At 42.5% G+C, this 24450-nt stretch overlaps 1 protein-coding gene across 22 annotated transcripts in view; it reads left to right on the forward strand.

Moving 5' to 3' along the window:
- The window catches only part of dlg1 (MAGUK family member discs large 1), a 421217-nt gene that overhangs the window by 315723 nt on the left and 81044 nt on the right, over positions 1-24450 (forward strand). For 17 of the 22 annotated variants that reach the window (XM_018032920.2, XM_018032923.2, XM_018032921.2 and 14 more), the window contains 2 exons: positions 362-397; positions 22897-22932. In XM_018032920.2, coding sequence (XP_017888409.1) covers positions 362-397; positions 22897-22932 — 72 coding nt within the window. Of the gene's footprint in view, positions 1-361; positions 398-7432; positions 8337-9947; positions 10440-22896; positions 22933-24450 lie in introns of those variants that run through there. The other 5 variants (XM_018032912.2, XM_018032928.2, XM_026817682.1 and 2 more) reach the window with 3 other exon arrangements.

Genomic DNA, 24450 nt, shown 5'->3' on the forward strand with positions numbered 1-24450 from the left:
AAAATATTATTGCGATCACCCGAATAATCGTAGACAAAATTTCGAGGTATAAATCTGGACGCTGTAGAGATGCGGGATAGTAGAGTGGAAAATTGGATGGCGATGTGGCCGGTTCACAGGTGGAATACCGCGCCAGCTCTTTGTTCTACCGCAAATAAAATGCGTTTCAGAACATTTGGCATGAATACGCCACGATATTTGGCAGAAACTGCGTGTCCGTCGGTGAAGTACTAACTGATATTGCAATCGCGTTGAATTGTTTCTCGACCTCGCGTATTATGTACAAATAAAATCAAATTGGAAACTGTACTCTTTTAATAACTTACTATATTTCAAAGTCCAATTTATTTTTTTGTTACAGAGCCATGACAGTTGGCAAGGACAAGATGGAGACCAGGTGAGCATTCATAATCGAGTTGCGATTACTGCTTAGCCTCTGCTTTAAGCATGACGCTTTATTCTCTTCAATCAAATCATTCTATTAACCTTCCTTCTCACTTCTACATCTGAGTAAATTGCTAAATCAAATAGAGTTTCTAACGCGTGTTGTTGAGTGCCATGCATGTTTTCATTCTAACAAGATACTAATGTAACATAGCAAATTCTGCATGACATCACTGATCATTCTTAGAAAGTTTGAAAAAGTAATCACCGGTTGTCTGATTTCGAGTAATAGATAAACGTAATTGAATCGCACTTGCATATACATCACGTGGTATCGGCAAAAGTTACATGGGAAACGATCAAACGGCAGGGCCGGGAGTAATGGTGATAGAGTATACACGGGTGGGAACGAAAGCAATTTGCGTGACAGTGATGCATACGATTCGAGTTCTTACCATCTGGTTACGCGATTCCAACCTGCAGTGTATCTATCTCTTCGTTATTAAGGGTGTTGCGGTTTAATGACGCGACGGTTACAACGAGCGGTTGCTGCATCAGGGTTGTTCCTCGTTAAGTACTAGCGATTAGTCGGGGCGTAGCGACTAGGCGCCTGCGAAAATATTTACCAGCCCGCCGAATCCTCTCTTGTAATATCTCCTACACGTTAATCGATGTTTGCTGAAATTCGCTTCGCATTTCCATTCGCGTTTTCCGTCACGCCCATTGACAGCTTCATAATATTGTCGTTCCAATTAGTTAATTAATTAGAAACGTAGTACTTAGCGTAGTAATTTAGTTAGATAAAAATAGAGATGAAATCACTTCTACGAATGTCAGACATACAAATTGTAATAGAATCAAATGAAGCCACTGACGTTACGTGGTATGGAAGAGTTTCTCGAGTGTACAAGAACATTTTCACGGGACGGAGCGTCGAAGGGCATTTGAGCGAGGTCGTGGAAACGCATTTTACGAGGAACGAAAGACGGGTGGAAGCACTTAACAATGAAGGCTGGTTGAATAAGATTTAGTGTACCGTCTAATCGCGTTTGCTCTTGCCTTAGGGCTATGCCCCTCGCTGATACCACCCGGGAACTACCGGCGTGGAAATACAGTAGTGGGTAGGAGTAACGAGGAAGAAAAACTGAAAAAACTGGGAAATCAACTGGTTAAGGGACGCGCGCTGTGAATTTAAAAAGATTCGTTAAACCTTGATACCGTAAACTCTGTGCAGGAACTTCTTCTTAAGTTCAACTACTCGCGTTCTCATCTCTGAGATTTCTTTGGGATTTACTAACCGAGTTAGGATGTTAATGTTACGGATAATGAAATAATCTATTTTCTTTTCTCATAAAAGATATTTCGTTTTAAATGATAATGCATTACACAATTTCAATCATATTTTCATGTGTTTCGAGAGTAGCTCGTAGAATCGAGTTCCGGTCGATGGTTCTTGACATAGGCACTCGAACGAGGTATACCGTCCCTCGATAGTGTCCTCCCTGGAGAGGATCCGTTTCATCTTCCATCTTCTTGTTTCGAATATCCACAATACGTCACCCGCTTCGCCATCCCCCTGCCGGCTTTATTCTCTTTGTAACGATACAAAGCAGATCACTTCTTCCTGTTCCTTTGTTCACGGCGGACAATTTCGCGTCGAGATTCTTCTTCTGGCGAAAAAGCTCTCGAGCCGAATCCTTCAGACGGGCCCCTTTTATCATCGTTTTCTTTAGGCGTGAAACTCAGTGTCATCGACTCCATTATCAAATGTACCTATCTTTTGGATTGAAAAATCTTCCAAACTGAATCTCCGACGGTTTGCTTGTCGCGCACAAAAAAATGTGAAACGAAATCTCGTCCGCGGTTTGCGAGCGTGAGCTCTCGCGGGAATCGTTGAGTATTCGTGCAAACTGGATTGCCGTGTCGAGCTTCGAACGAAATCGCTTTTACGGAAATACGGCTATAGATACAATCTGAGCGTATTGACAAAATGAACGAATCGTTGCGTTCCGCCGAATATCAGAATATCTGGTGATTAGTGAACTTTGTGCTAATCGGGGCAGAAAATTGTGTTTATACCAGATTTTCTATTTCGTATCGAGATGCACATTTAATATTAACTGTCCAATCATTTACGTTTAACAAGAAGGGAGTTAAATATGTATAAATATTAAGTAACATAATCACGATGCTTTGCGACAAACCAGCACCGTTTATGGATTCGGATTTATAAAATAAAATGAATATGCTTGCTGTTTATTATTCTGGTAGAGATGGTTCGTTCGTTTTCAGGGTATTTAATGACTTAAAAACGAGCGCAGGTTGTATCACGGTGACTAACACGGGAAACAGGGCTTGGTGCCAATTACCGCAATCCACCCTCCTCTCTAGCTTTATCTTCGCCCGCACTTTTTGTCTGTCCTGTCGTAACACGCATTGCTCTCTCCACTTATCCCTCTTTTTCGGGTTCTCTTTTATTCCTCGATGAGCATTCTCGCGACTCCCGCCGCAAATGAGCTACTCCAGTTATGAGAGATTAGCCTAGGGCCCAGGGTGTTCGGCAGCTAACTTCCTCTACTCCTCGCTGTGCGTGTTTTTTTTTTTTCTCTCATTACTAGGGTTACACGGAAGGCGGAGGCTGCTGAGATTCAACCGCGGACAAATTCTGAAAAATGCGGGAAAGGGACGGAACAACCCTCGCGACTCGCTAATTATGTTCCGGGATGTTCTTCGGGCATTCTCCTTGGATTCCGTTTTGTTCGATGCAATAAACCACAAAGCCAATTGTTTTTTTTTGTTAGTATTGTTTCTTTTTCGTACAACCCATCTCCTATCCTCTTTCATTACTCTTAATTTAAGGAAGACAAACTTTATAGGAGCATTTTATATTCATAAAACATGTACGTTTTCAATTGAATGAGAAGTAGCGTTTAAACAAGCGTGTCAAGCAGCTTATCGGCAGAGTTTAGAACAGTAGTATTACACATAGGTGTCACTTACGGTACCAATTCTTGCTTCAATTCAAATAAAAGCGAGGTGAACCCATGCGTCGTGTGTGACGATACTTTAACAATGCACACAAAATGCAATTTTACAACAAATATTAAAAGCAATATCTATGCTGTTTAATAAGTTAAGAAAAAAACATATATAAGTCTCATTCTGTAAAACTGTACTCTAAATATTTGATTCGCAGTTTACTAATGAAGCACCCGAACTGTAGTGCCAGTCAATCGTCGTTAGGTCTGTGACTCATACGAAAATTAAATTCTATGCTGAACACGATATTGATAATCTTCGTCAGCATTAGCATTACTAGCGAGCCTCATTTCATGTCAGGCTAAATTCGTCTCGGTATTCGTCGTCAATTCCATCGGGATTTCCATCAGTGTAAAACGAAACCGTCATTGGCTTAATTTTTGCGTGATGGGAATTCTCAATCGGCACGACACTGCCGACGCAAACTGGCTTTCTTCAACAGATTTCTGATCGATGAAAGACAGAATCTAATGTCCAATCCAAGTGGATCGCTTGCTCTATGTTTCATTCAGTTCATTCGCTGACAGGTTTTCTATTTCATAGCTAGGGAATTGACGTTCCTTTCGATCTACTTTCAATTGCTGTGAATTCTTTTATATTCGAATGCAATTGATGTGCTACGCGTGTAAACGTGTAACTGTAATATCAAATACTTAATATTAATTTTCAGAATGCACCAGGCTGCTCATCGCGTGACCGTAATAATAAGAATGCTCGTAGTAATAAAAATGTAGTTGTTGCGTGTGTACATTAAGAATATTCGATCCACCCCATTGTAAGACATCAATTGTTTAAATATTTTCCAAAGAATGGGAAGTATTTAAACAATTGATGTTTTATAACGTGTTTTCTATACTGTCTTTCGAGATAGTTCGGAGACAGTACAAAATCAATATATATCCATATACAATTCGAAACATTGGAGTAAATCCATTGACAAGTATTTAATCAATTGATGTTTTATAACGTGTTTTCTATACTGTCTTTCGAGATAGTTCGGAGACAGTACAAAATCAATATATATCCATATACAATTCGAAACATTGGAGTAAATCCATTGACAAGTATTTAATCAATTTATGTCTTGTAGTGTTTTCTGTACTGTCGTTAATCCGGAGGCAGTACAAAATCAGTTTATATCAGTATACATCACTGATAAATTGAATATATTCTGATTTTATGATATGATATGATATGATATACTGGAATGTCAAACGTATCTCCTGTAATGTTCTTAGTTTCTAGTAGTTGAAAATAAACTACTAACTAAATGTACAAGAATCTTAATTATTTTTGTACTTATACATTATTGTTTTGTTTCTTCAATCCAAACTCTTAAGCCATTTGTTTTTACAATTTGATTCTTCGAGACGAATTTAAGTGGAGACTTATATAGAGTGAGTACACGTCTGATTTTTGCGGAGTTAATAAGAATTAGTTGAAAGGATAGGTTGACCCTCAACAATTACAATCTCGTATTATTCTGAATAAAGTTATCATAAATAACTTCCACAAACGTCGATATTTTATGGCAACCGTTAAGAAGATAGGTAAGGCAAATTGGTTGTCAAATTAAATGGAAAGCTGGGAAGTACATTTTAAAGAGGCATGTCATCGAGTCCAGGCAAACAAGCTCGATTACTTTTGGCGGTACCAGCGAGGGATCGTTCAATATTTCCAAATGGATTACATGAAGGACCGGATGGATTTATTATAGTACCATGGATTTTCTAAATGAGGAATTGAATAAAACACAACCCTTCGTTTTCATTATGACATATGGGGCTGAACATGTTCCTACGATTGCCCATTCCAATTATACATATGCACGGCGTATTGGGACGAGTCAGTCAGTTGAACATTAATCATGATTAATAAAGAAGAAACATTCTTTTGTATTATTGCCTGAATAAAGTTATCTAAGTACGGATTTGGTTAAACCCTGTCCTTCCTTACAGTAGCGAGATTATATGTATCGTTCGAAGTGAGGACATTCTATCGCGATCAATTTTCGACCGGATAGTCTTCAGAAGTTCCATTGCATGCCTTTACGCAATTTCCGGATAGAATGTAGGGAAATTCAGACGGAAATCGGTTCAAGGGAGCGCACAAAGGAGCGTTACGTGGTACGTTGAGCGAGTTTCGATGCATCGACGCGACGCACGATTTCGGCGGGCACCCGGAGCTAGAGAAGGACGCTTCAACAATGCAAATTGCAGTCAGTCAGATAAGCATTAAGCGTTGGCATTGTTTCGCGACGGCGCCCCGCGTACCAGTAGCATACGCAGCAACACGCGAAATACACCGGCGAAATTACCTTCCACGGAATTCTAAAGGTTTCGTTCAAAGTTTCCGGGTCACGCGGCTCGAGGCGCTCGAAGGAAAAGGGCATGGAAACCGGCGGCCGCTTTCGGCATTTAAGTCGTATTTATTTTCCGAGAGCAATCACGGGTTCAAGCGACTGCGAGGACCCGGAGGCAGCTGTCTTCTTTCTCTTGACCATTCAGACTACATGAAAGGACGACAAAATTGCGATCCGCTTCTGCAAACGCTTCTAATCCCGGGTCGTTGAATTCGAAAACGGTGACTCATAAAAAGAGGCTCGACTGCGATCATTGAACGTCCCGATCGTCCAGGTATTCAGTGTTCTGCGCTGGTTCCACGAGAAGATCTCGGAAAGATTCTAATTTGCACAACTGAACAAGTTCCGTTAACTTCGCAATAAAAAGTACGCTTTTTTCGGGAGATTAGATCAGAACGATTCGAACGTTTCTCGTAAAGCATTTAAAACTCGTGGATTCGCGGCGTCGAGAAGTTGCATTTAAATTCCCTCGGACGTAACGCAACGGCGATAACAGAAATTTCCTCCAATTATGGAGCTCGTCGAAAGGGAAAGGAGCCTTTCCGCAAATGCGAGAGTAATTACGCGCATTCTTGCTACCAAAACGAGACGCGGTTTTTTGTGCCGCTATCCAACATCTTGGTAGACTTGACTCTTGAGAATCGTAGACGGTCTTTTTCCATTTGGAAATTCATTCCTCCTAAATGATTAGAATCAAGATGCGTCGTTGTGTCTACAAATAGCCAGTAATAAATATGTATCAAGTATATTTAGGACTGCGATACGAAGAAGCGTCTGCAAACAGAATAGTGCACAGGCAGTTTTCGAAATTCGTGTAAACTGCCTATCATTAGGAATGTGCCCAGAGCAGTATCTTCCTATCTACCTGCATTTCCCTCGAGCACGAAAGAGGCGTGCGACCTCGCGCGCGATGGGGCCTGGCACGAAACGGCATCGCCGAGGGAACGGACGAACGTCTTTTGCACGGTTAGTAGGTTCCTGGCGAGAGGAAAGCGTGGCACAGGAGGAAACGAGAAGGAAAAAGAGTGGCACGCGGGTAGGAGAGCTCCAGTACTTTCGTGTAGAGTTGGCCATTTTTTTGTTCGAAATAACGGATAAAAAATTATGGGGTCGCGAGCTCCATAATAGACTGCGCGGTGCTGTTAAAAAATTTATTAACTACATTATTGTTGCCCGGGAAAGCAGTCTGTTTTCTGAGAGGAAGGAAACATTCCAGAAATTAATAATTAATGACACTTAAACAATGCATAGACTTCTTTTGAATTACAAGTGCTCGAATAGGACGAGTTCTAATTAAGAATAGAAATGGATAAACAATGGAATGTAGGAAAGTTCGTACTTGAATGCCTGTTCCGTCACTCTTCGGGCATGCGGTTGTTTACGTGGTAGAAATATAACGTTGAATCAACCCCCTGGGAAAACAGGAACTGTTGAACAGTGAATAGGAATAAAAATTTATTTGGATTCCGCCCAGCAGCGGAATTCTCGCGAGGAGGATCGTGCAGGTTCGTGGAGATCCGGTGAGGTTCGGCTCGGCACTCTCCGTGCGTGCAGCGAAGTTCATGCCGGCGGCCGAGCGATGACGTCAGCAAGCAAAGAGGCCCGTCCACGGTCAGCACGGTAAAGCGTACGGAGAGGGCTCTTGACGTTTCACCTCGGTTCGCGTACGTACGCACGTACGGTCGTATCAGTTTTTCGGTGGTGGCCACGGTACGCGAGAATCGGGACCGTTCTTCGATCGGTGTTCGAACGCGCATCACGTGGCGGGAAAAACGTTTCCGTACCTCCGAACGACGCGCGTACCTGAGAGTGAAGTATCAGTGATCGAGAAGAAGGCGCGAGAGAGAGAAAGCGGCCGAGGAGGTGGAGGAGGAGGCGTCCGTGGCGACCTAACCTCCCAGCGACCGGTGCGTCGGTGATTTTAATCGGCCGCTATTATACCAGAGCCGCGTGTAACCGTGTCACGCGAACTTGTACGAACCATTGCGAAAACCTGAGTCGTCCGCGAAACGTTGGGGCATCCGCTGTTCGACGACATCGAGCTCGATAAGGACTCCGCTCGAGCGTAGTTTCTAACCTCTGTCTGTCGCGCCACCGGTGCTCGTTTCATTCGTGTTCGGTTGCACGAAACGAAGCAGTGAACGGTGTCGAACGGTCGTATAAAAGAGGTGGTTATATTGGCGCAGGGGTGCGATCCGTTTATGTGGCCGAGGAACTCTTCTGTACATATTGACACTCGTCGCGTCTGGGTTCATCCTTTGTTTCCCTGCGTTTGGTCCGCTTGCCGGGAGAAATATCGTGGCCCTACAGGCGGCAGAAAATTCGTTTTCAAGCGAGACGAGACGCTCGAGGAGCAACCTGTTTCATGGGTGTATGAGTGCGTCCGTGTTTCCCATGGAATGCGAGAATCGTGCGTGCACAGGCGTCCTGGCACACGGTGATACTCAACAAACCGCCGGATAACAGTGCAGTGTCCATGTAGTGTAGGCAAATGCGTCTGTTCGTTATCATTTAAATGTGCGTCGTGTGAATCAGTTGTCTTCCTTTAGAGGTAACGTGACGTTCGCGCGTCTTGCTTCCAGCTTTTTTTGGTTAGCGGAAGGAACACGTGGCAATTAGGAAATTCGTATGTTCGTTGTTTTATTTCATTCAAACCCATTTACGCATGACTATTTGCTCACCATTGTTGCATTTTATCGTATCGTCATATCGATATCGCATTTACAACAGCCATTAAGTTCGAGTAGAAGCTTACAGTCGTATATCCTTCTCTCTGTCGTAAGCAAACAAAATTTCATTCGTACACAGTCAACGAGCTGTACTCCACGCGTACGTAATTAGAATATTCTCGGGAACGATTTTTGTAATTTACGTTTCTTGTCATTACGTGGCGAATAACACGATACGTGCGAAGAACGCAAGAATATAACAGTATATCTCATTTTCCCGGACCCTGTTTGACGTCCTATCGTTGTTTTACTTTCACGAGCAATGGCGTTCGCGTCGAGTAATTCAGAGATTTTCATTTGATCTCGCGATGAGTGAACAAGGTCCGTTACCTGCACACACATGTATAAACGATAGTGCGTGCGCGAAGAAGCGTGTGTCCACGTGGAAATCGAACGAAGGCTTCGGGATCGTGAGTTTCCTTATCCGCGTCGTCATTCGTCGCGGTACGCTGCACAGGAGTACGCTTCGCGCGCACTAGAGTGAGACGGACGGACAACCTGTTTACGATATAAGTCTACACACACGTATGAATGCGTAGTGTGTAAACGACTACGTAAGAGGGGAAGCCTGTGTCGCGATTCTACTGTAAAACATGATAAAAATTAAAAAGTACCTGCATTCATTACCGTTTCGCTCGCAAGCAATGAACGCGTTAAATCTATTTTAGACTTCGACGCAAGACTTGATTCGTTTATAATAAAATTTGTTAAAACGATGCCAGTTTTGGGAAATATTTGTAAATGTACGATCGTTTGAATGTAGATACGTTTCATAAAAATATCAAGTCGGACGAGACTCGTGTGCCACTTTGTACTCCGTACTTTCACTGATCGATCGCCCAGAGAGTACAGTTCACCGGTCGAACAGGAGAATGCATTCTCTTTTACGGTGCATCTACTAACCTTTTGTTCGTACTCCGGTTTTCGGTTGTGTACGTGATAGCGTGACTACTCGTAGTTTCGTAAACTTCGACCCGGATGAGATTTAGATTTTTTTACCTTCCGTCGTTTTCCCTCGGAAAATCGACGTTGTTCATCTTCCGAACAGCCTTACCTATTGCGCGCGCCTACTTTCTATTTTACTCGCTCGTTTAATCCGATCATAATTTTAACCACGTGTTTGTATTATGCGATTTATCAATGCCATTGATTACATATTACATAATTGTTAGGCACGTGACGACGTTCACGCGAGGTACGAAACAATTTCCTCCGTCGTTCGCGAAGCGATTCAGATTAACCGACTCAAGTAGGACGTCCCTGGGCTTTATCAATTAGGTTGCATTTGCGTGAGATTATAAATGCGGCACGAGCCCGAAGGAAATAGGCCGCCGGGGTAGGTATAATACGACTCCTTGTCGGAGTAATCGCGACTCCGAATCTGTGATGTATTTGACGCATATAAAATTACCGGTCTGTGCAACTGGGTCTCGTGTTTCCTCGTTAGATTGAGTTTTCAAGCGATCGCGGTACTTTCACATCGAGGCACCACGTTAAACTCGCGCGTACGACTTACTGCCTGCGAAAGGATACAGCGTTATCGACACCTAATCATTTCTAATTGCACGTCGCGCTCGTACACGATTCGACATATCCTTCGTTCGTTCAATTATTATTTGAATAATTCGTAAGCGGCGTCGTTTTAATTAGGAAGTACTTTGGCCACGTTTCCTTCTGCTAACCACGCGGATAGAGAAGCAAATTAATTTTAACGCAAACGCGTCCTGTTTATATTAAAGTGCCCCGGTATCGCGCGAGTTCCGTGAGAAAAGTATGTGGCTCGGTGCTGTCTGAAGCGCGAGATTATTTAATTGGATTAATTTGCATCGGATCGATCGGACGCGAAGAGGATGACCACCAGGCGTAAGAAGAAGTCGCAGGACGGGTTCCTGAAGAAGGTCTCGAGCTTGTTCAACCTAGACACGGTGAGTCACGCATCAAGCGCGGTGTCACGAATTTCGTGTTACATTCCCGTCGACTATTTTTTCCTCGGTCGTCATAGGTCGCCCCGAGGCGAATCGCCCACGATCGTTTCGTGGCCTGTTTAAAACCATTTTAACGTACGAAGGCGAGAAATGTTTCTCATGGATTCTACTAGAAGTTCGAATCGTTCGTACTTCTGTGCTAGTTGATTTTCAAAATGTAAATTATTAGTACAGGAGTCGCTGGATTGTAAACTGTGTTACATCTGTTTAATAAGGAATATGATTTTTAGCTGAATGCGAACCGTATTCAGAGTTTTGGTATTGAAACTCTATATCCCTGATGCTGAGGTAATAAACTCGGTTACGTGTTCCGAGATATCACGTGTTGGAGTAATATCGCGGAGCAGAAGTGGCTCCAGCGCATAAAATTATATGCGCCGCGAGCGTAACAAATATGACGTTAATCTTGAATAAGGACTACATATTCACGAGTGATGCATAGATACAGCGTCGCGAGTAAAAAACGAACTTGATTCTGTTAGTAGTGGATAACTAGTCGTTTCTATTAATTATATACATGTACTCGTTCAGGTGTACGTACATATATCTTCATCTGTGTGATCGCATAAAAGCTTGACCCAAATGATCTAACGATACTTCATGAAGGTTACGCGAATCGTTTCCTGTTCTCTCTATATATTCCAATTTTATTTAAACGATCTGCACGACGTGCCAGGACAAGATTTTTTAAATTACCTTTCATAACTCACACATCTTGCAGTATCCTATATGTATGTTCCTACGTAGCATCTGCCCTTTTCATAGTGGAGAACGAATTACTGTAAATGTCTCCGCGCGAAAGAAACGAAAATGCGGAAAAATGAAAAAGGAAACTCGATAGAAGGTTGGGAAGTTGGGAAAATATGAGAGAACTGACAGTGGAAATGGTCGGATCATTTTTCTTCTTAAACGTTTTCTCGAATTTCTCGAACGTTTCATACGATAAGGAAACGTGGAATAACTTGGAGATGCTCTGTAACTGTTTGACGTACAGCGGAGAAGAGCCAAAAAGAGATATCTTTAAGTATAAATAATATCTGAAATATCGTCAAGTGTAAATAATATCTGATAATTATCATCATAATCAATCATTATTAAAAAATCTTTAGGAGCCTCGATTTACACAAACGATTATTTATGTTCAAGTATTTTATTTTCGATTGTGAAGTGGATAAAACTTGAATTAAACTTTTTACATTTGCCTTCTATAGGTTTCTATAAATTTTCGTATTACTAGAAAATTTTTTGTAGCGTCCAGACTCGAGTAAGATCCAGCACGATCTACATTTTGTTTTCCTTCGCGAAATCAACGGCGTGTTAGCAAGTGTTATCGAGCGTCGTCGTAGAGAGTTTACATTGGCAGCTGATTTCGACATGCCCAGACAGCTTCGTCGGTCCTAAGTCAACCTGGACATCGTGGCTTGACGTAAGCTTTCCACGGTACACAATTCGTGAACGCCAAAACAGGCTTGTGAAATTCTGGAAGGACGACGAATCCTAGATGTTTAGAGTCTCCTGCAAAATGATTTTATCCGATGGACCGCAGATTTTTATGTCGAGATTTAAATAGCAATTTATTTCGCTACTCAAGCATTGGGCGATATGCACTCTTTCTGCTTATTCAGTTTTTCTGTAACGTAGTCGTTGCTAGTCAGCGAGCTAGAATATCGCTTCTTTCGATTTAAACTGATCGTCCGGAAAGTTTACTATGGAATCGTTTGTACTTACAAATCCAAGCGTGTTAGCCGTTTAATTCAGTTACGTCGCGGCACTTTCCAGGGTCGAACCAACACAGTTGACACGTTTGCGCGCACATTCCTGCGCTGTGTTACGAAATCACGATAAACAGGTCGGTGATAATTGACATGAATTAACAACCAATTGAGAATCAAAGTGGCTTCTCGCCGGGGTCGCGCGTGTGCGCGTTTCCTCTTCTCGGCGTGCACCGTGAGAGAACGGCGACGGTCTTATATAACACCATCCCTGTGTGCGTAGTGCACATCGTGTGTGCAAGCCACGCACACTGGTAATTGGATATCGGTACGACCTTCGCTTGAAATACGCGACGCATAGGTAGTTCCAGCCGCGACATCCTCGGGACGGCTTTCTGACAGAAGAGCACATCCGGATTGTGGCTCCATTTACGATGGCATGGGTTCGTCACATGCTTTAAAGTGAAACATACTTCGAACAGCTGTGCTTCTGATGACGCCGCATCCTACAAATTCACTGTCATCGTAAGCAGATCGAACGTAGAACGGAAGATAGTTGCGCATCGAAAGCCACTTTACGATTGCTGACTTAGTTGGATCGAATTTCTGCGTGCGATATCGATTCTATTTTAATCGAGAGTGGAATTTTAATCGAGTGATGTAACGACCTCGAGGCAGCCTTGCTTGTAAATAAACGTACGTACATGATACGACCATGCGTATCGGAGCAGAAGGACGTCGACAAAGACTTGTTGAGAACCGCTGACTTTGACGCCTCTCTTATTCCCGTCAGACGCAGACCTCCCTCGGTCGACCTTCCGGAGGTGGTTGCAGATTGGCCCGCAAACCTCAGCTATGTGTGCGCACCGAATGTTGAATCGTATAACTTGCACACGCTGCGCACTCGTACCCTAAGAACCTTCCTTCTGCCCACCCCCAGCTGAGGACCAAACGCCATTGAATGGAGTATTTCACGGCGGGCTGCCGGCTCCATACGTTTCGTGCCAGACGCTTGGATCTCTCTCTCTCTCTCTCTCTTTCTCTTTCTCTTTCTCTTTCTCTTATTTTCTCTTCTCTTTCGTTTCCACTCGCTCTTGTCTTTTACATCCTTACAACCTCGTACGTACACCAAGCGACACGCATTCCTTGAGCGATCACCTAACTCCTTCTTCAGACTCCATAGAGAGACATTATTGCGTCTTGAATTTGTACGCCAGACAATTTTCGAAGCCGGTGGATCCGTGTAAATTTTCCGACCTACTCGAAGGTAAACTGGCACTCGGTTACAGCCATTGTAAACGACACGAGTGGACGAAAGTGTATTTTCCTGAATCGTCTTGAATTTTCAATGACGAGTAGTTAGAATCGGCCGGAGGTACGGGATGAATAATGCATAAAGGCGACACCGTTATGTCTTATTTTCTGATTGGTTCGCCGAGAGTTTCCGTAAACTGCTCCACTTGAATCTTAACGCCATTGTGCGGTCCACAACTTTCTTCTCTATTATTTCGCGTGGAATAGTGAGCCACCGAGTATCATTGTAATTTCGTCCGCTGAAGTATCTCCTCAACGCGTGATGACGCCAAACAGGAGAGTAAGAAAACTAAATCAAAGCTGATGAAAACTCCGTTTATTAACAATCCTTATTTTTAATCGTAGCGAGGTCGCAAAAGACACGACGCTAAGGCGTCGAAGGCTGTCTGAAAAGTACTTGGGTCCACCCAGTCCTCTGTCCACATCGAGTCCAAGTCCCAAGCCCTTCCCCGGAGAAGCTATGCATCACGTCCTCGGATCCAAACAAAGGCGTTCGGGCCCCAAAGGCCTGGGCATCAGGTATCCATCCAATCCTATCTTTTTGACCTCACATTTCCTGTTCCTTATTTTTCTGGCAGGAGTTTTCGCGGAACGCTTCTAGGAAATTTATTGGTAGGAATCGAATCGGTGGAAATGTAAAATTCCGAACAGAGATACCATTTGCGATTCCCATGATGCTTTTCACGGTGAGACAACTCGATGGGTCATTAACGATGGGTACAAAGTGACGGGTCGATTCCTAGTGCCGTACATTTCCCAGGCACGCTTCGCGAACGGAGAAAACGGGAGAAAAAAGTCGGTTCGCCCTAAGATAGGGTCTCCAAGGGAGAACGGTCCAATTTATCGTACGCCTAAAGGCTTTACGTCACTGTCTCCACATTGTTCTCCGCTACATTTAATTCCTACTAAGCTCACAGTTGCATTGCCGGATTATTTATGTCGTGAGAATGTATTGCGAATCGTACATTAAATTATCAATAGTTGGCAGTAGAAGAACTGTAGTATGAATTTTAAGTCTTTACAACGTGAAGGAATAATCTGTTTAGTTAGTTTTTATTATATCGCATTTTCTTTAGAGCTTTCATTGCACAAATATAAAGGGAGGGTATTTTATTTGGCCGCAGGAAGTCTGGAAGCTTTTCAGGGTTCAAATCTAACGTGTATAGTTGTCGCTCGAACGAGTTCGACGTGTCTTTCTTCCGATACTGATAAAAGTTATTTTTCTACCGCCGCGTAGACAAGCCAGTTGCACGAACGCAAGGAGCTCTAAGTCCTTGAGTAATGGCCAGGATGAGGGAAACAGCCACTAAGCCACCACGCTTGTTGGACCTTCCGTCCGGCATCGAAAGCTCCTCTTCCCCTCCGTCCGTTCCCGTCCGTGAGTTCAACTCAGTCCGTTAACATATTACCGGCCCTTGGTTTGCACCGACCATTCTTCCTGCGAGGGCGGACATACATTTGCTAAAAAAGGAGCGTTCCTTTTAGAATTCCTGAAACTTTAATGTATTTGCGAATCGTTCATCAACTACCTTTGGCAATCATTAAAATCAGAAAGGGAATAATTGTACATTCCATAAAAACCTTTAAAGTAAGAATCTTAAATCCGCGTAATCCTAACGAGAGCAACTAGACCGACTGTTTAAACTCGGAACCTAACGAGAAAGGGATTTCGGAGAAATAAGAACTCGTTGTATGAAACGTCAGGAAATCTTTCATATGGATTAGGCGCGTCGGGGCACGAAAAGACGTTCAAGTGACCAAGACTCGCGACCGGTTATCGACAACGGGCGGCAAATCCGTACGAATGGTCTGGGAGGTGTGCATGGCAGGCATTCTCGTTAAATTGGACCGGGGGATGCTGAGAAATGGAGAGCAGAGCCAGTAACAGCGGGGGTGGAAGTTCGTGGCAGCGGCTCGATGGCCTGCTTCGGGGGTGTAACAGGGTAGACAGCCGACAAATGGACGGCCGTTCGTACTCGCGGACGTATTTCACCGGACCGGACACTGACCAGGCTGCCACGCCGCCCCGGAAGCCAATACCAGCCAGGCTTTGACCTTTTCTGGCCGTCCTTCCGCATTCATTGTTCCGTATTCCGTAGCCGTCCACTTGTAAACGCGACGACTTATCTCTCACGAGGGCCAGCTTGTCGGACCGCGAGTAGTTTTCACCGGTCGGACTGCAGGCAGTGATATTTGTCAGCGTACGTCGTGCCGATCCGTTAAAATTCGCACGGACCCGGCGCGATATCGCGAATCAACAGCGTGCTTACAATTAATTCGAGGATTAAAACCGGCTAGATAACGTCTCTCTGTTTACTACTCGCGGAGTATATCGAATACATCAAAACGTAATCCATGTGTTTAATATTTAATTTGATAACCTGATGAATTCTGATCGGACAAAGGCAGTAATTAAGTGGTTTTCCAGCTAAATTAGCTTGATTAAATTGCGCAGGCAACCGTTGCGACTATTGATATTCCTGTTCTTGTTCTCACGCGATTCTGTGAAATAGTCTTGATTCACGGACTTCGCTCTCACATTTTATTCAGGGCGAATTAATTATATCGGAAAAATCAGTTGATTAATTGAACTTGGTCGCTTCAGTTTTTATTTTCCTATAAAATTGATTCGATCTTGTTCGTTAGATAAATTCATGGAAACGAAGGTAACAACGGTGAAATTATTTCTTCATCGATGGTTGCCGTTGGTTGAAGGCAACTTTCAATTACAAGGGACGCCGTCGGATTCTAATCGATTTAACTCGTCTTCCCGTTCTACGAAGCTACGGAGACGTATACCCGATAATTGACAACGATCGCTGTCGTACTTTTGAACTCACACTCAGTCCGAGTTTCTCCCGATAGATTCTTTCGGTTTATTGCTGGAGACAGTTCTCTCGCGATAAGAAACGAGACGACGCGCGATTATGGTCGAAGATACGCGATAATAGAATACCGTTTATCAAACGCAGTCCATTGTGCCGCCTGGTTAAATACCTGACAATCGATATTTTACTTGGATAAGCGCCGATTATCATGTCGTTGCATCCGGTAGATAGTCTTATCGTTGAATTAGACGTTTTTAATACCGACGATTCGAAAGTTTCTTGCTTCGCGCTGTCGACGTTTGCACGTCGGTAAGAGAATTCAGAAATTCTGCGAGGTAACTTGGCGAAACAGCTTCAGGAACGTTTCACCGCGGTAGCAGCTGTGCGAACGCCCGCAAAGCTTTTGATCGGATTTGGAAGTTGATACTTTCCTCGGGAGAAAATGCTAAAGGGTGTCCCAAAGACAAAATGCGTACGAATCTGTTTCGAATACGACGAGAAATACTTAATATCTCATCAGAGATTCTTTCCAGTTTATATATTATCGAGTCGAGAATTTTATTTAAAATAGTTAAGTCGCGCCTTGAAATTCCAGCCTGTGAATCGAAATTTCTCCTCGCTTAAATCGCACATTCTACCCGCGCGAGATGCATAATAAAATTTTATCTCGGACAGGAGAAGCCCACCGCGGAATCGGTCTTCGTACGCGCGAATTTACGTGTCAGTCGGTGGGACGCGCGTTGCAGAAGGGGAAGAATTATATCCGGACATTTTTCAAATCTACAGCGAGGATTTACCTACGTGCCTTTCCCGCTGCTAGGGAACGAATCATATTTTTACCCCTGAAGTTGTTCACCGAGTTTTAAAGTTGCGCACGTACGAACGCTTCGGGGTAAAGAGATTCCGCAAAACCCACGGCAATTTCGCTCGCATCCCTCTTTAGTACGTGTGTGTAAATACCTATCAACCTTGCCCGTAGTCGACGAGATTTTTCGAGGCTCGAACCGAGTTATGGTTGGATACCTACGTTCCCTCAAAGCCATCCGAAACGATGTTCTTAGAAATTCTAATCTGCCAGCCGTTCCATAACTTCGACCATTGCTTGTGGTTACGATATTGGCAAGCGATTTTCTGAAATTTTCGACTAGATTTTATTACGCACTCTTTGGTTACGCGAACTCCTCTTTAAGAGAAAGATATTTTACAAATGCGCACTAAAATTTTATTACAGGTTTTATGAAAACTGTTCGTTCATTCGTAAAATAATTCTTTTGGTTGGATTCTTTTAATCGTAATTCGACCGAGTTAAAACCGCGGTTACGGTTCTATGGGTTTTACGCGACGCGACGGATATACGAAAAGCTTTCAGGCTGTCTCCACCCGCGGGGCGGACCGGAAATCGATATTCCATAAATGTGTAAATGTAGCCGAATCCGAGTCTTTCTAAGAAAACCGACTTTGCTAGTCGCGACGCGCGCCCATCGTAGTGCATCAACGCGGTTGCACTTTTATTTGTTGCGTATAGATCCTCTCTGTACGATTTTATTCCAGCAGCATTGGAGAAACACTGAGAGTTAAAATGCGGATTTTATGCATTTATAAGAAAGTTCAATGTACAAAAGTACGAACGTGTAAATACGTTGTTTCATGTCATGTATGTACGTCAAAATTATATAGTATTTTACAAGCTAACTACATGTTACTTATTATTTAAATTTATATTTGGAACATTTTTTTGAAATTAATACCACGTCTTATTCTGCATAAAAATCTGCAATCTACTTTAAACTTATGCAAATTCCATCGAGGCATTAATGACATTTATTTTATTCTATTTTTTCATTTAATTAAAAGCATGAGATAATAATTTATGATATAAAAAATGAGCAGTAAGTTTTTTATTTGACAATGAATTAACGTATTACTTGATTCGAGTTGATCGGTCAGAACGAAGACGCGCTTAATTAATTTAGTCGCGTAGTTCCGTGGGTTACAGAATTACACACTCGTTATATTCCACTCGTGGCCGTGTAATTCTCATTTTCGCGGTGCATTTTTAATCTTCACTGAAACCTGTTTCGCGCATGGGGAATTAAAGAGACATATGGTCCTTTAGCTTTACTTAGCACATAATGCGAGATAACGTTTATCTAGTATGCAGGCTGATAATTTTACGAAGTGAATGTGTAAAATGATAATTATTTATGCATATGTATTTTAATCGAAATTCGTCGTATGATAGGCATACATGGGAATCGGTAGAGCAATTATTTCCGATGACTTTGATGGTGCGGTTTTTTTTCTATAACATTGAAAGAATATCAAATAAAGGGAAACTGTTCCAAGAGAGCTATTCTTGGATCGGAACCAAACTAATTTCCCGTCGGTACATTATGAGATACCAAGAGCAATTTCATCGAGTATTACTCTAAAAAAGAAACGGGCGAATAAATCCTGTAAGAGATGAATCACGATTATCGAAGAGCGCAAGAATGTTGGACGAGAAAAATTAACGTAATTGCACAAAGAGAAATTTCTCGGAAGCCCGGGGCTAATTTTGCGCGCAGCTACCTCGCGGCGGGATTGCAAAAAGTTTTGCTTTTGCAGAAATCGTGAGGCGGGGCGGAGTTCCCTAATTCCGTGGACGAGCGACCCGCAAGTGGGTTCACGTAGGAGGCTAATTGAATTTCATATTCCACCGCGCGTCGCGAATCGAGGGCTTCCGGTGACCGTTCCCTGGTAATTAATTATCATTCAGGGCCACACCGTCTTTTCTACCCTCGCCCCATCCCTCGGATTTTTCTTTTCTTCGCTCTCTCGATCAGAAGGGTCGGAAAAGTTCGATGTTACCTCCGAATGAGTTTTCAGAGGGGGAGAACTCTTTCCTTCGCCCCACTCGCTTCCAAACAACGATGACGAGGCAGAGTTCTCTCTTCGTCTCCTCTGAATCCTAACGAAAGATACGCTAATGGAGACAAATCGAAGGAAGGCTCTCTTGCTCGGATACGAAACTAATTTTTTCCTCGTAAAAGGAGGAAAATTGTCTGATTATCTCGAGTCCCTTTTCATTGATCGAAATTAGTCTCACAAATGACTCCTGTCTGGAGAAATCCATTTATATCCATAACAGTTTGCGAATTCATGTAGCACGTAATACGATATAAAAATTGGAAATGCCTACTAAAGTATAAAATTACAATAACCGTTGAAAAGATACGTTTTTATTTTATTTTCGTGACGCGTATGGACAACTGCGTTTCCGAGTTAGAGCCCGCGCTTTTCCCGTGGGGAAATCAGAAGATTGAATTTCGCCAATGCGGCATGGTACGAGAAATCACTACAGATATTCGAACTGTCAATGGAATCATCGTGTAAATCGCATGCGGCGAGACAAAGTAGCAAATAAACTGTATCGTTTATGTTACAAGATATGTTTACCAAGCGCAAGGTTAGTAAATAAATTTTAAACGACTTATTTATCCCGCTTTTCGTCGCACCTGGCATAAAATTTTTGGTAAAATACATATCACGTAATACAATGGCAGCAAATGAAAGGTTTCAAAATTCTACTAGTAAAATGTATAAAACAGTTGTTCTCCCGTGTTCATTTCAGAAGCATTTTTACCGGATATCGTATTACTAGTCTTTGGATTTTACGTATTCATGGAGGAATCGTATGTGTAATGAGAGATGTTGAATATTATAAATGTACTGTGAATTATAATGTTTAAAGCATCAAGGAAATACTTATTTAAATTTCAGTTTTTGAAATGGTATTAGTCTATGTTTTATTCTTCATCGGACTCTATTCTATGTATTATTAAACTTTTATATACGTGATTAATTTGTGCATGGGCGTTAAACCAAAGCGAACGTGAAGGAGTGGTATATTTCTTAGCTTCAGGTTTTCCATATTCACTTTTATCCGCGGGTTTGCATATCTCCCGCGCGTAAGTAGGTAGACGCTTACGCGCGTTACAGCGCGTCAATTCATATTTCGTGTGACAGGTCTATGAATAACAAGAACGACGAGGATTTTTGCTATAAAGTACCCTGAATTATCGAGCTGTCTGTTTTCCAAACGAACAACACATCCCCGTTCATAAGTCTTAAAATAAATTTTGTGAAACCACGAAAGTCTAATTGAAAGATCATACTAAAATCATGAACAGTTTCAATAAATTGGATTACAAATTGTAACTATAATCACTTTGACAACGTCGTATTGAATCATAAATTGCTCAGTATGTCCTAAGGACGGGGTTGTACATGTTCACTCGTTCCCCTCAATACGTTTCCTTTCAAATCCCTTTTGGAAATTGAGCTCCGAAGTGGTTTCGTTTGCCGCAAAGAAATTTCCCTTCCCATTCTGAAAGCACTGGAATCAATCTATCCACGGTCTATCGATTTCTCAGCGAGACGCGGCTCGTTTAAATTTCTCCCTTTTAAGCGCGGTCGAAAAGTTCGCGGTGGTCTGATATCGTCTGCCGGTTCTATGAATAACAAAAACGTCGGGATTCCCGTCGTAAGGCAACGCGTTATCGTAGCTACGCCCCTTCGTACTTGTTGAATGAACAACCCCCGATCCCGGTCTGGGCTTTCCGATTCTTCTCAAGATCAGCCACTTCGGCTCGTCGGCGGTCTCGTCTCGGTTTATTTTCTGAAAATTATTCGCCGGACGGAATCGGAGGAGTGGACTCCTCGTCTTGAAAGGGATGAAACGGAGCGAGAGGGTGCAACGGCGGATTGGATAGGAACTATATAGGCTGACTTTCTCTTCCTCCCCAGTCGCAAGACGTCTTTCATTGTTCTCGACGGTACAAAGTAAGGCATACGAAGGAAATTACCTGTCTGCTACCTCTGGCCTATTGTTACTTCGGTCTCGTTTATCGCTATGATCAAGTTCCGGGTCGCGAGGAAGTCTACCAGACTCGATCGATGAATTCAAGATTCGCGCTTGATACGATTGTTTTCGTAAAACGTGTTAATAATTTTTGTTCTATTCAAATTGAGCGACCACGGTTCATAAAACAAACGTCTTGTTCATTGAATTCGATTATAGGAATGGTTTAATGAGAGAAAGGTTTAAATTGAATGCCGCGAGAGCATAATATATTTCCTTTAGACACTCGGGTTCGAGTGGCACGAGTCGAATCGAATTTCGATAAATTACGATTAGAATTGGCTCGGAGAGAAACAGGGGCTAGAAATGATGAGAATAGGGATGGTACGCGGGGAAAGTAATGGAAATGAGAAGAGCCAGTGATTCATCTCGATCATCTCGTTGAGGTGCAACTGTGGCTTCCCCTGTTCCTTACCGTGATAACGAGGCCCATAACCCTGTTTTATCTCTTCCTACGGCGGATATCTTTTCCTCGTTTACGACGATCGCTGTTTTCCGGGCGAAGGTATGAAATATTCGTAACGGGCTCATCAATCAAAAGGAACCGCTTTGTAACAAAGGCTATTGCGTTCGGAGAAGAAAAGAAGGAAAGTAGTAGAAATAATTTTCAATGCGAAAAATAGTCTTACTGGTGGTAGTCTCGACGCGCAAGTTTATTTCAGCAAATTAATATTACGTGCGACGAACGTGATTAATCTTTTTCTGCGGATGAACAGACCAACGGTACACCGTGGAGACACATTAATTAAACCTTCCAGAAAAATGAGTGTACAGAAGCGATATATTGCATCGCGGTTGTTTGGGCGTGAGTCGATAACTGGACTAAAACGGTTTTTGCAATGACATTCCGTTGAAATGGATGAATTGATACCGTGAAAAAAATCTCGTTTATAAAATATCGAATATCTACGTATAAAGGGGAATATGGTATCGCAAGTTTATTTCAATAAATCTCCTATGCAAATTTTACACCCTTTTCTAGTCAATACGATCATCCATCTATCAATTCTTAACAACGTTAATAGTTACGTTATATATAGCAACATTAGAGTTATATAATTTTATTTGTAAAATGAATCAGTATTCTTCGCGCTTGTACATTTCTGGTCCGCTGAGGCTATAGATGGATTTTCCGGCTGAGCGAAATCGCATCGCGATCACGCGATTCTCAGGAGGCTACAAAAGCCTTCCTCACTTTTCAAACTATCAGGATTCCTTTGTTTCATCGTCGCGACGAGGTCTTTCGTAACTCGATTCCCGTCTCGGTTCTCCCCAATGTCATTAAATTAAAAGTCTGATTGATTTGAGAGAACTGCACATCAAACACTTTGGTATGTGTATATCTGATTACTTGAAACACGGTACATACTTGGTTCGTTTGAATACTACAGATGAGATGTTCTATTTCTATTTTCAATGCATAAGGGTAAAGTTTCAAATTGTGATTGACAATCCCTCTCTCGTATCCTGCATGATACATTAGGGCGCGTGTTATCGCATGATAGCATGCTTTTCGCTCGGGGAGCTTGCGTCCTCGATTGCAACGAATGGTGCCTTTGCCGAAGCATGAAGCGTTTTAGAAACAAGAATTTGGTACGCGGTTGGGCTGAATCTAATTTTCTGGGCACTCATTGTTGCAGGCACACACACCCCTCCTTGCGGCTGACACGAGACATGTAAGTAAACGAAACGAGAGATTCACCAGTTTGTGCTTCCTTTTTTAATACTTCAACCTGTCTACTATAATTAGTTAAGAATCTTAATTGTTGCTTCGGTAATCGTATCGACACGCCGCTATTGTCGGTTTATCCTGTAATCATAGTTCCCGCGGAGGCGTCGACTAATGAATCAGGCGCGTGTACAAGAAAATGCAACTGGCAATTATTCGCATCCAAGATGTTATCGTTAATGGTCGCCGTGTAATCGCGTGATAAATTGATTTAAGTCTTCAAATCGATCTTTCTTTTTATCTCTTATTTCTGTGTTTTTTTTTCTTCATTTCTTTCGATGCTAATTACATTTTCATCCGAAAATCATTCAATGGTAATCTAAGATAGATTAATAAGGAAGAGAATTGAGACGGGTGATCATTCGAGCAGCTTCGTCAGTGTCACGTTATCCGAAAGAAAAGATTCATGACGAACCTCATTCGATTTGCGGGATCGTTTGAAATTCAACGAAGACGGTGCATACATTACCTGCTCCACCCTCGGATCGTAGGCAAGGGAAATGAGAGGGAATGGGCGGGCGGATTAAAGGGGTCGCCCGAATGAATATCGAACTTGCCAAATCGAGTAAACTCCAGTTTCCGGTTCTTGTAACTTTCCCGGGACGCGATTATCTATCTCGTTTCCTGCTTCTTGCTCCCTTCACCGTTCAACCCCTTCTTCGACTTCAACGGCGTGCCTCGGATTCTGGAGAATCAATCTCCTCCTAACGGAAGATCTCCATTGAACTCGTTTACCGATTAGCCGAGAAATTTATTTTACACGATATCTCCCAGTGTATTTCGCAAACTTTTGTTCCCATAACAAACGCGGCTTATCTACGAATTTCGTCCGCGCGAGTTGTTCCGTGATACATTTTGCACGCCACTGTTTCCTATACACGGAAATCCGAAATTCTGGCTGCTCTCCCTTGAGAAAACATATCCCAGTGTGTTCCGCATTATCCCTGGCTCATCGCACTCGTAATTCCATTAGCTCGCTCTCACCCTAGCTCGGCTCTGCCTTTAGGTACCCGATTGATCGTTATTATTGTTACGTGATATTTTCTTGGTTCGAGTTATCTCCGATAACGAACAATAGATACATGCATTATTAATTAGTCCCAAGGTATTTCCGTATCTTCAGCTTCTCACGGCGTTACCAAATGAAATTAGACCACCTATTGTTTCTGATTAAATTCATTGAAAGGGGATAATAATTTCAATATAATCGAGAGCTTCTATTTATGGACATTATCAAATGAAACGAGGCTATATATTTCTCAGTTCATTCATTAAGGATGTATAGGCTATATACTGAAACGATGCTAGCATGTTGAATTAAAAATTTTAAATCAATTCATGGGTTTTTTGAAAAATTACAGTGACTTGAAATTTGCATGTATTCTTATGGTAATTACATTTCCCGTAGGTAATAGCAGTACCTACAACTTTTATTTAAAGTATTTTTCGAAATTTTGACAAAAAA

Source organism: Ceratina calcarata, unplaced genomic scaffold, assembly GCF_001652005.2.
Source record: "Ceratina calcarata isolate Rehan_Ccalc_2016 unplaced genomic scaffold, ASM165200v1 scaffold60, whole genome shotgun sequence".
Taxonomy (NCBI): domain Eukaryota; kingdom Metazoa; phylum Arthropoda; class Insecta; order Hymenoptera; family Apidae; genus Ceratina; species Ceratina calcarata.